The 12827-nt window shown below is 47.7% G+C and overlaps 1 protein-coding gene across 4 annotated transcripts in view; it reads right to left on the reverse strand.

Moving 5' to 3' along the window:
* The window catches only part of sdha (succinate dehydrogenase complex, subunit A, flavoprotein (Fp)), a 142788-nt gene that overhangs the window by 49693 nt on the left and 80268 nt on the right, over window positions 1–12827 (reverse strand). For all 4 annotated transcript variants that reach the window (XR_005462135.1, XM_038809810.1, XM_038809809.1 and 1 more), the window contains exons 5-6: window positions 11380–11544; window positions 4075–4223 (exon numbers count right to left, since the gene is read on the reverse strand). Coding sequence is in view for 3 of the 4 variants with exons in the window: in XM_038809810.1 (XP_038665738.1) it covers window positions 4075–4223; window positions 11380–11544 (314 nt within the window). In the remaining variant the exon portion in view is untranslated. The remainder of the gene's footprint in view (window positions 1–4074; window positions 4224–11379; window positions 11545–12827) is intronic.

The raw sequence follows: 12827 nt of genomic DNA on the forward strand, positions 1-12827 counted from the left end.
CTTAATATGTGTTGTAAGCTGGCTATGGCTCGGATGATGCCGATAGACTCGGCCCATCACAACTCACCAAGATGACATCCCGTTACTGGTGACCATCACACCAGAAGGAAGCTGGACAGAGAGCCAGTGGCTGTAAAAATGTGATGAGGTGTTTATGTATGGAATAGCAGCTCAGTTAAGTTCTGATAACGGACCCCATTTTATTGGACAGATTAACGAGGAGTTCTGCTCCCAGTTGGACATACGCCAGCAGTTCCACTGTGAGTACTGGCCACTGACGGCCGGCTTGGTTGAGAGACACAATCAGACCCTCAAAACCAAATTGGCTGAATTACGAGTGGACAGGGGGTTAACATGGTTTAAGTTGCTCCCCGTTGCCCTCTTCCAGCTGTGGATCACACCTGCGGGATCGGCCCGGCTCTCTCCTGCCGAGATCTTTTCTGGCAGGCCCATTAGAACCCCCTGGAACCTGCCTGTTCCCAGACTGGTCCAGTTTCACCATATGACTGAAGAGAGGACTAACTATGTTCTAGCCCTCACTAAAGGCCTCAAGGAACTCCATGGCCAGGTTCAAGCGGCTCACCCGTCATCGTCCCCATTACATAAGCTCACTTGAAAAATGAAAATTCAGGGCAGCCTGGTAGTTATGTCATGGTTAAGAACTGGACTCGGAAAGGGTTGGAGTCACAGTGAAAGGAGCCCTTCCAAGTTCTCCTTACTACCCCCGCTGCAGTTAAAGTGGAGTGCAAAAGGTCGGTCACTAACCTGCCTCCCTTCCCCAGCGCTGTTTTACAGGTGTGGAGCATGATGGGTTGGATACGGGCCGCCTGTGCAATCTTCAGCCTCGCCTCGCTTGGAGTGACATTGGCGGCGGAAATGGAAAAGGGGAATATCATCTATATCTGTAACCCCAACCAAACTACAAGGACATTTCACTTATGCAGAGGTGACGTTCTCTGCTGCCCCCATGTACAAGGGCATAGTATCGACTCATGGAAGGTTATCAAGTTAATGGACAATGAAGGACGCATGAAACAATTATATCGGTCCCGGCGATGGGAAGGGAACACTGCATGGACATTGCCTTGTTTTTGGAGTAAATGTAAATTTGATTTTGGATGTGTTAAGATTGGTGCCATAAAGGTAAAGTCAGACCGTGCGGAGAGGGTAGGAATAGGTTGTGAGAGAGAGGACTAGAGAGAGGTCGGAGCGTATCGACTCATGGAAGGTTATCAAGTTAACGGACAATGAAGGACGCATGAAACAATTATATCGGTCCCAACGATGGGAAGGGAACATTGCATGGACATTGCTTTGTTTTTGGAGTAAATGTAAATTTGATTTTGGATGTGTTAAGATTGGTGCCATAAAGGTAAAGTCAGAACATGTGGAGAGGGTAGGAAAAGGTTGTGGGAGAGAGAGGAGGACTAGAGAGAGGACGGAGCGTGTGAGAAGGGGGGTACAACGAGAATGTAGGTTATCAGGAGATATACTTACTTCACTTAGGACCCAGAACGAGGGAAACCTAGGCAGCATGAATCCCTTCTACCAAATCTACCACCGCATGTATGGCCAGGGATGGGCTGCCTGCTACCCGAACCCCGCATCGGTGTCCAGGTTATTTTACGTCTCACCGCTTTGGGGAACTCCCAAAACGATGGTTCGCTGTCAGCATTCCGAGCCACCGCCCGAACAAGTTACTCTTCCGGGTTTGGCCCCACCAGCTATTTGCTTTCCCCTTCCTCGGGATAACTCCCACTCACAGTATGATAAGCTTCAACAGTGGAGGGCGTATATACCTAGCCACTTCACTCCCAATAGAGACTCCTGGTCATATGAGAATTGTTTCAGCAGTGAGGGGTACGGCTGTTTGCTGGTAGAGATGGAAATGAATATAACATGTCTGTTCTCAACTTGTACTGACCGGAAGTGTCACGTAACCCTGACATCAGGTCAGTGTGTCTGTTACAACACTACCTGCGTCCCATTGACGGCAGGCCTTCAGCTCCTTTGTGGCTGGGCGGATGCCTCTCATATCACTGTTGGGACTAGGGCTCTCCGCATTGCTCAGAAGGCCGAATGGGCACTCCAAAGCTGGATAAACTGGGCTACTGAGGGATCCTTGCTCAACCGGTATACTGACTGTGATGCCTGTATACGGATCAAGGATACTTCTTCCTTTTTAATGGCACAGCGACCAATGTTTTGTCACCTCCATTTCCCCGTCAAATCGCTATCAGGACTCTAGTCCTTACCGCAGTCCCCTGCCCCTCTGTGTGCGGGCAGTCTCGGCAGAATTCTGCGAGAGGGGAATCCTGAGCACAGCTAGGGATTGGACCAATAGATTATCATGAAATGATAAAAGGAGGGAATGAGGAATTGAACAAATGAATGTGATATAAAATGGGATAATTAGTTAGAATAATGTAGAGGATAGAGCCGGTCTGATGGTAGTGAGTTAGCATGGTAATGAACAAAGGAATTCAGCAAAGCGTGGCCAGGAAGGGGGAAGGGGAGCCTCGTGCAGAGGATGGTGAAAAGAATGCTGGGTAACAAGAGGCCCAGGGTTGAGGAATGCAAAGTGAGCCAATCAGGATATATGGCCAGGTCAGGAGGTGTATAGGATGACCTATGGGAATCTTGTATGTGAAACTTGATGCCATTTGAATGATATGTATAGGAGATCTCTTTGTCCTCTGTCTCACTGGGCTTTGGGAGTTTCAGGAGACTGTATGTGCTCTGAGTCTCTATAGAGCAGGTCAGCCTTGCAAGTTGTTTAAAAATAAATAATACTATACCTACAGATCCCTCCTGAGTTTTATTGAGACAAGACTGACGGGTAAAGAACTTAATTTGTCAAAGGGAAATGCTGATTCGGAGGAAATCACAGATTTGAGCCAGGGAAGTGGAATGGGAGTTTTCAGAGATGGGAGAAGGGAGCCAGGGCACTAAAGGATTTGTTTCTGGGGGTCTGGTTTGCGGGACTGAAGGAGCTGGAGGCAAAATATGGACTGGGGCAGGGGGAAATGTTTAGGTATATGCATAGAACATAGAACAGTACAGCACAGAACAGGCCCTTCGGCCCTCAATGTTGTGCCGAGCCATGATCACCCTACTCAAACCCACGTATCCACCCTATACCCGTAACCCAACAACCCCCCCCCTTAACCTTACTTTTATTAGGACACTACGGGCAATTTAGCATGGCCAATCCACCTAACCCGCACATTTTTGGACTGTGGGAGGAAACCGGAGCACCCGGAGGAAACCCACGCACACAGGGGGAGGACGTGCAGACTCCACACAGACAGTGACCCAGCCGGGAATCGAACCTGGGACCCTGGAGCTGTGAAGCATTTATGCTAACCACCATGCTACCCTGCTGCCGAGATTTCGCTTAGAACGAGATACAGAGCTTCTCGATGGCGTCAACCTCCACACTGCTGGAGGAGGTGCGGTGGCAGATGTTTTAGCCTTCAGCTCACTGATTGTCCGAAGGCGGATCTTGTTTGGGTGGAGGTCAGTTTCTCCACCCTGTAGCCCTGGCTGGGGGGATCTGTTAGAGTTTTTAAACTCTCGGGAAGGTGAAGTTTGAGTTGAGAGGAAGGATTCTACAATTCATGGGCTTTGTTCATTATGCACTTTCAAGAATTGGATGACATCGAACATTAGGGGGGGCTTGGTGTGGATGTGGGGGTGTGTGGTTTTGACTGTCTATGTTGTTGATGAGTATGTATGGGTGGATGGTGGATTCCTGGATCCTTTTCTTTGATGTTTATATTTGAAATGTTGGGGGTTGTTTGGGGGTTGGTGGGAGGAAGGGATTGTTGGCCAGGGGATTGACATTGTATTTGTTACTGTTGATTGTTGGTGGATTCAAATTTGGATGAAAGTGTGAAAAAGGAGAATAAAAATATATTTTTTAAAAATTCACTTGAATAGGCTTTGTTTTATGAAAGATTGGTCTCCCACAATTTAGGAGCACTTGCTGTACATTTGCAAAACAAATTGCCTCGAGAATAACTTAGCACCTGCACGATAGAAAATCTGTTTGTCAATGATGTCCATTCTTACCCAGTAGCAAGCACAGTATTGTTGGCTCTAAACCGGTGAATAGATCCATCTTCCATGCAGAGTGCAATGACACCTCGACATTCTCCATTCTCCATCAGGAGATCCAAGGCAAAGTATTCAACAAAGTAGCTGGTGTCATACCGCAGTGACTGTGGAAACACATTACAGCAACTCTGATTATCCAAGAGCAAAAAGGCAATACATTATACCTGCATTTTCTCAGAAATTTAGACAAGTTAAAATTGTGCATGATGCAATTACTGCATGGCATTTGAGTTTGGAGTGTTATCATGCAGTTCGTTTAAGGAAATGCGGAATGGGGAGGTTTACAAGAACAATATAGGTTGCTGGTCTCCAGTGTGATGTGTGAACTAGTTTCAAATAGCTTCAATATTTATTTAACTTTCCAAAATTTTCCCTTTTTATATCCTTTTATTTAAAGACACACATTTTCTTATAAAGTTAAAATAAAATACTGAATATCAACTTTCACATATCATAATGTTTGACCCTACAATTTGTATTAATAAGTGTTCACGTGGATGTAAACATAATTTAAGCAAAACAGCTGTTCTCCACTGGACAACGACAAAAGAATTAAACTGGTTTAAGGCTGTGTGTTCTGAAATGGGAAACCAACCGGTCTTCAGCTGCAGACAATAAGATAGTTTTCATGTAGGGGGTGTCAGGATATTAAGATAGGGCCTCAAGGAGGATAGGAACATTGAAATACATCTCATGGAGGATTGGGAAGGACATTAACATTAATCTGAGAGAGGGATGAGGGTCAGGCTATTATCTTGGAGGGAGATGTGTCAAAATATTAAAATGTTTCCTATGGGGAGTTCAGGACTTTAAGTTCAGAATTACAGGAGTTGGGACATCAAGATTGATCTCTTAATAATTCAAATTAAATAAATGTGACATCTTTTATGAAATGAATTAATTTGATAAGGCTACCATTCGCCATAATAAAAATGTTTAAAATCTGTCAAACCGCTGCCTTTGAGTCACTTTGGCTGTGGCATTATTCTAAGGATCCCACTCGACATTAGATTTGGTGCAATCCCTCCACAAATCACCTTCCCTCTCCACCTACCGAACTGGATACTCTATATTTATTGAATGATCGGATGATGGTTTGTACATTAATAACATGCCGTAATTTGATGATACTGAAGGATGTATCAATTAGGGCAGTGTGCATATTTCCAATACTTTTGAAAGTTTTCCCCCTCCATCATCCTGAACTACTGGAGGCAAAAATGATCCTTGATTGGCTAGTTGAGGCATATATGCAAAGGTTAAACTAGGGATATTATACCCGCTGGTACAACTACAATTTGGGTGTTATTACTTCATAGGGGGCTCTTGGTCTCATCGTTGTATGGAATCTAAATTTGTCCCAAATTCCAATAAGCTGTAGTTTTTGTGTAGACGTCTATTCCACACATTATCAATTCATTACTTTGTCATAATATACACACAAGTATATGATGGTGCACAGACAGGCATTGAATGACACACAGGATGATCAATGAACACACAGCAGCCAATCACCAGACAGAACACGGCCACTATAAAGCCAGAGGGCACTAGCTTTCCCGCTCTCTTGGGATCCAGCCTCTGAGACAGTCAGAGCCCATGAGCAACAACTAGAACATACGCCATGTGGTAGGAAGATAGTCTGGTCTGGTTAGCCTCAGGTCTCCAGTCAACTCAGCATATTGTCAACCCACAGTTAAAGTATGTGATAGTTAAGAGTTCAATAAAATAGAGTTTTCTTCAAGTGTTGGAAGCCTGTCTCTCTCACTGCTGCAGTAAACGCAGTCCTCGCAGACCCAGCTTACCCAACACATCATGGTACCAGTGAGTCATGCTAGAGTTTGACGGACCTACCTTGAGATAATCTGCCTTTGACCAGCGATCAGCCATCTGGTAACATGGACAGCGTCCGCCCTCCCCCGCCGCTCCGCAACGCCGGCAACCTCGATGCAAACTGGAAGATTTTCAAGCAGAAGTTTCAGCTGTATCTTGAAGCCACCGACCTCGAAGCCGCATCGGATGCCAGGAAGATTGCTCTCTTCCTCGCCACAGCCAGGGATCACGCTATCCACATCTTTAACTCCCTCACCTTTGCTGAAGGTGAGGACAAGACAAACAGTCCTGCTGAAGATCGACAGCCACTGTGACATCGAAGTCAACGAGAGCTTTGATCGCTATGTGTTCCAGCAGAGGCTTCAGGGTAAGGATGAACCTTTTCAGTCCTTCTACACCCATCTCCATATCCTCGCGCAGTCCTGCCGACTCCATGATCCGTGACCAGATCGTTTTCGGGGTCCACTCCGATCCCCTTCACCAGCAGCTCCTTAAAGTTAAGCAGCTCACCCTTGCCATCGCCATCAAGACCGGCTCCCTACATGAGCACGCCAATAACCGGTACTCCCATATCAAGGCGGCAGAGATGGCGCGGCAAGGCCCCCACGATGCGGAGCGGGTGCAGGCCGTAAAACAGCTCCATGGCCTGAGTCTGGATGAGGGCGGCCATTTTGCATGCTTTTCCCGGGCTTTTGCGCATGTACGCAACGACCAAGGGGACGGCGAGGCCAATAACCGAAATGCGCAGGTGCACACAGCGCTCGACCGCAGCGCGCTTGCGCGGTGGCGCATGGCGCACCCGGACGTCGGCGCCATGACATGCAACAACTGTGGCTCCGCCCATTTAAAGCAGCAATGTCCCGGGTGGGCATCATCACCAAGCGCACGATGCTTTCCGCGAAAAAGGTGAAACAACTCCCAGTGATGAGCATTGATCCGGACGACGAGTGGTGTGCCACCCTTACGGTCAACAAGGCTCACATACACTTCAGGCTGGACATCGGCACTTCAGCGAACCTCATTTCAAAGTCTGACCTTGATACCATCCGCGTCAAGCCGAGCATTCTTCCACCGGCCTGCCAGCTTCTCGACTACAATGGCAATGCCATTGCTGCCAGTGGTTCATGCCAGCTTGCGGTATCCCATCGTTCTTCAAAAGCAACCCTGGGTTTTGAAATTGGAGGATCCAACAGAGCTTCCTTGCTCGGTGCTCAGGCCTGCAAAATCTTGAATCTTGCGCAGTGGGTTCACACCATGTCGTCTGCTGAGGCAACGACCTCGCCAGATGTCAACTTCCAAACCCAATTAGATGACATCATAGCACAATACCACAGCATCTTCGAAGGTATGGGCACACTCCCCTACCGATACAAGATACGTCTGAAACTGAATGCCACACCTGTGGTTTATGCGCCGCGTTGGATGCCGGCACCCCTTAAGGACCGCCTCAAGCAGCAGCTGCAAGATCTCCAGGACCAGGGCGTCATTTCTAAGGTCACGGAACCCGCGGACTGGGTTAGCTCCATGGTTTGTGTCAAAAAACCATCAGGGGAACTTCGCATCTGTATCGACCCCAAAGATTTGAACCGTAACAGCATGAGGGAACGCTACCCTTTATCTAAATGAGAAGAGCTCACCAGCGAAATGGCTCACGCCAAGTTTTTCAAGAAGCTGGATGCCTCCAAGGGGTTTTGACAAATACAGCTGGACGTGTCCAGTCGAAAGCTGTGCACATTTAACACCCCGTTTGGTTGTTACTGTTACAACCGGATGCCCTTTGGCATCATCGCCTCGGAGGTGTTCCACTGGTTGCGAGTGTACGTCGGTGATATCACTGTCTGGTCTACAACTCCTCAGGAGCACATCGATCGCCTAAAATGAGTGTTCCAGAGGATCCACGAGCACGGCCTCTGACTCAACAGAACCAAATGCTCGTTCGGTCAAGCAGAAATAAAGTTCCTTGGCGACCATATTTCGCAGTTCGGTGTGCAGCCAGATGCAGACAAGGTGTCGGCGATCAACGCCATGAAGGCCCCTGAGGACAAGAAGGCGGTCCTCCACTTCCCAAGGATAGTCAACTTCCTTGGGAAGTTTATCCCCAACCTTGCATCACACACCAGGGCTCTCCGCCATCTTGTTATAAAGACTACCAACTTCCAGTGGCTCCCCGCTCATGAGCGAGAGTGGCGTGAGCTCAGGGCAAAACTCACCAAGGCCCCGGTACTGGCGTTTTTCGACCCTGCCAAGGAGACGAAGATCTCCACCGACGTGAGCCAGGCTGGCATTGGGGCAGTACTCCTCTAGCGGGACGAATCCTCCTCCTGGGCCCCAGTCGCAAATGCATCTAGAGCCATGACACCTACTGAGCAACGATATGCTCAGGTTGAAAAAGAATGCCTGGGCCTCCTCACGGGTATTGACAAATTCCATGATTACGTGTATGGACTCCCCAAATTCACGGTCGAGACGGACCACATGCCATTGGTTCACATCATCCAGAAAGACCTCAATGATATGAAGTCACGCCTACAATGTATCCTCCTCAAACTCCATCGCTATGATTTCGACCTGGTCTACACCCCGGGCAAGGAGCTCATTGTGGCCGACGCACTCTCTAGATCCATCACCACGCCACCGATCTCCCTGCTCTGGTCCCTGCTGACCGAGTTCGTGTTCAGCTACCTGACGGTGGCTGGTCTGCCACAGCTGTGGTGGTCAAGCATTTGGCCCTGAGATCATTCCTCGTTCGCATGCATGATGGCTCCTTTCTTCGGCGTAATAGGCGGGCACTGCAGCTACTTCCACGCTCGCCACCTGAAACTGATGTCCCGCCTCGCCTGCTGGTTCCTCAGGACGCACCCTTCCACGAGGCCACCGATCTGCCAGTTCTTTTACCGCCCTCTACCTTGGAGGCAGCTCCGCCCATTCCAGTGCAGGCGGCTCCTGACCCACCCTTGAGTCGGTCAACCAGAATTTGTCGCCCGCCACAGAGACTGAATGTCGCATTACCTTGTGATCCGTTTATACATCTGTACATATTGTTTCTTCCTAATTTGTTGTATTCCCTCTATCTGCACTAGACACCTTCCCATGTAAATACGTTTGCGTACTTTGTATATAGTCAGGTTCCTACACATGTAAATACGTTCACATACTTTGTATATAGTCAGGCTCCTACACACACTCACTATTTATTGACCTATACACATTTTTTAAAAGTAAAAAAAAAGGGGCGATGTCATAATGTACACACAACTATATGATGGTGCACAGACAGGCATTGATTGACACACAGGATGGCCAATGAACACGTAGAACACAGCAGCCAATCACCAGACGACACGATCACTATAAAGCCAGAGGGCACTAGTTTTCCTGCTCTCTTGGGATCCAGCCTCTGAGACAGTCATAGAGGGCGAGCAACAACTAGAACATACACTATGTGGTAGTAAGATAGTCTGGTCAGGTTAGCCTCAGGTCTCCAGTCAACTCAGCATAGTGTCAACCCACAGTTAAAGTATATGATAGTTAGAATTCAATAAAATAGAGTTGCATTTCTTCAAGTGTTGGAAGCCTGTCTCTCTCACTGCTGCAGTAAACGCAGTCCTCGCAGACCCAGCTAACCCAACACATCAAACTTCACTGAAACCACACCCAACCATTGTCATGGACATGCAGGGCTCCGACAGGGAACTCTATTTTCAGTATGGTTATCTTGAAAAGTACCATAGACATTAATTTTATTCCATTGACCATACAAACTGATATAGAATCATAGAATCAACAGTGCAGAAGGAGGCCAATTGGCCCATCGAGTCTGCACCACCCTATCCCTGTAACCCAGTAACTCCACCCAACCTTTTTGGATACGAAGAGCAATTTAGCATCGCCAATCCACCTAACTTCATCCCTCCCACAGATTACTGTTAATGTCCTTCCCAATCTTCCATAAGATGCATCTTTGGACTTGTGGGACGAAACCGGAGGAAACCCATGCAGACACGGGGAGAACATGCAGACTCTGCACAGACAGTGACCTAATCCGGGAATCGAACTTGGGACCCTGGAGCTGTGAAGCAACTGTCTAACCACTGTGCCACCGTCCAAAAACTCCCACAGTCCAAAGATTACACGTTAGGTGGATTGGCCATGCTAAAATTGCCCGTGATGTCCAAAAAGGTGGGGTGGGGTTACGGGGATGTGGTGGAAGTGTGGGCTTGGGTAGGATGCTCTTTCCAAGTGCCGGTGCAGACCCGATGGGCCGAAATGCCTCCTTCTGCACTGTAAATTCTATGGTGTCTATAGATACATTAATGGTGTGCAAAAGGCATCTTGACAAATACATGGTTAGGATGGGTATAGAGGGATACGGCACAAGGAAGTGCTGAGGTTTTTGGCCAAGGTTGGTATCATGACCGGTACAGGCTTGGAGGACCGAAGGGCCTGTTCCTATGCTGTATTGTTCTTTGTAGTCTGATGATTTTCAAGGACCCATTCCGATAAATGTTTCTTAAGGCCAGGCCAGTGCGGATCCTGTTCTCAGGGCACATTTGGTTTTGGAAATCTCCTTCAGGGCAGATCCTTCTTTCATTATGGGCTGCTGCCTCACAGCGACAGGGATCCGGGTTCGATTCCATAATTGATTGACTGTCTGTGTGAAGTTTGCACCTTCTCCCTTTGCGTGGGTTTTCTCCGGGCCTCTGGTTTCCTCCCATAGTCCAAAGATGTGCAGGTTAGGTGGATTGACCATGCTAAATTGCCTCTTAGTGTCCAACGTTTAGATGAGGTTTCAAGGTTATGAGGATAGGGCAGTGGAGTGGGCCTGGGTGGGGTGCTCTTTCAGAGGATTGGTGCAGACTGGATAGGCTGAATGGTCTCCTTCTGTACTGTAGCGATTCTATTGATTCTTGCAGCAGCAGATGTTTGAGCAGTCATCAAATTATCGATGGGCCAAATGGCACTGTGAAATCTATGTTTTATATGACTTTTAGCCTGAAACCAGCTTTCTGCATCATTCTTTTTGCCAGAGGACCCATTTCTGTTGGTCACTTAATTTTAATTGAATCATCAAAGGCAGTTGCGTCTTCAGCTGCCAAGGCCCTAAACACTCTGGAATTTCCCCCACTAAACCTCTCTGCCTCATTCCTCCTTTAAGATGCACCTCAAATTCTACCTCATATCTATCTCATTACGTGTTTGGTGTGAACTTTTGTTTGTTAAACCTCATGTGTGATGTCTTGGACCACAATATTAAATTGAAGATGATATAGGAATAAAGATGCTGTTATTGAGAAGGCAAAGTAAAAATTTATGTTTACATGTACAGAACTTAATCTCAGTTTTCTGATCAGAAATTTTTCTGATCCAAAAATATTAACTTATTCCTCTGCTCTATAGATGCTGACTGATATCTCAAACATCACTTACCCTGCCATACAGCGTATGCAGCAAAGAGTGTCCAGTCCGGTCTGCAACACAACAGCAGCGATGAGCCTGTCCGCCTTTTCCAAATTGTAGACTTTGCCCACCAAATGCACGTTGGTAAATCTTGCCCGCCTCAGTCCTACTGAAAGGCATTCCATAGTTTTCCAGCTGGGTGTGAGAAACACAACATTTGTCAACAGTTCAATATTGCAGAAAAGGATTTTGATTCCACAAGCTCTGATCTTCTAAGCCAGATAATTGTGAATAATTTTCCCCACAGTGTTCTCTGCTCCTGATGTGTGGTTTTCATTGATGGGGTTAAAGTTTTTTTTAAATATTTTTATTCACCATATTTTCATTATTTTCACCACACAAAAGAAAAACAAGAACCTCAACATGACGTAAAAAGAAACAGACCCACCTCCCCAAACAGTCAACAGCAACCAATTCCCGAAAGTGCATTATGAACAAATCCCAGCAATTGTAGAACCCTCCTGTGCTCCCCTCAACTCAAACTTCACCTTCTCCAGGGTCAAAATCTCCAGCAGGTCCCCCACCCAACGTAGAGGCACAGGGCGGAGAAGCTGACCTCCAGCCCCAACAGGACCGCCTACGAGCGATCAGCAAGGCGAAGGCTAAAACCTCCGTGCCTGCTCCCACCTGCAACTCGGGTCAGTCTGACACCCAGAATATGGCTTCAAGGGGATCGGGCTCCACATCCACATGCAAAACCCCCGAAATTGTGTTAATCACCGTCCTCCAAAACCTTTCTGGCTTTGGGCAAGACCAAAACATATGATCAAGGTTTGCGAGGGCCCTCTCACATCGCTCACAGACAACCTCCACCCCATCGAACAGCCGGCTCATCCTTGATTTTGTGAGGTGCGCCCTGTGCAATATCTTCAGCTGTAACACAAAGTTGAGGCATTCACCCTTCACAGCACCTCACACCACAATCCCTCCTCTCTCTTCCAATAACCCCCCAGCCCTCGCTCCTTCTCCCACTTTGCCTTAATCCTCTCTATGGACACCCTATCCTCCTCCAGGCTCCTCCCTAGATCATCAAACAATCCCCATCTCCACCTCCCCCAGACAGTACTGCCTCCAACCAGAAGAGGCCAGAGCTAATTTAAAATAAATTTAGAGTACCCAATTCATTTTTTCCAGTTAAGGGGCAATCGAGCGTGGCCAATCCACCTACCCTGCACATCTTGTGTTGTGGGGGCGAAACCCACGCAAACAAGGGAGAATGTGTAAACTCCACAAGGACAGTGACCCAGAGCCAGGATCAAACCTGGGACCTCAGCGCCGTGAGGCAGCAGTGCTAGCCACTGTGCCACCGAGCTGCCCAAAGACGCCAGAGCTATCAGGAAGGTCGGAAAAAAATTTATTGCGTAATCGTGAACCCTACCTAAACCCTTTCTCCTGAGCCAACCTATACTCCTCTCCCC

This window comes from Scyliorhinus canicula, chromosome 10, assembly GCF_902713615.1.
Source record: "Scyliorhinus canicula chromosome 10, sScyCan1.1, whole genome shotgun sequence".
In the NCBI taxonomy this organism is placed as follows: Eukaryota; Metazoa; Chordata; class Chondrichthyes; order Carcharhiniformes; family Scyliorhinidae; genus Scyliorhinus; species Scyliorhinus canicula.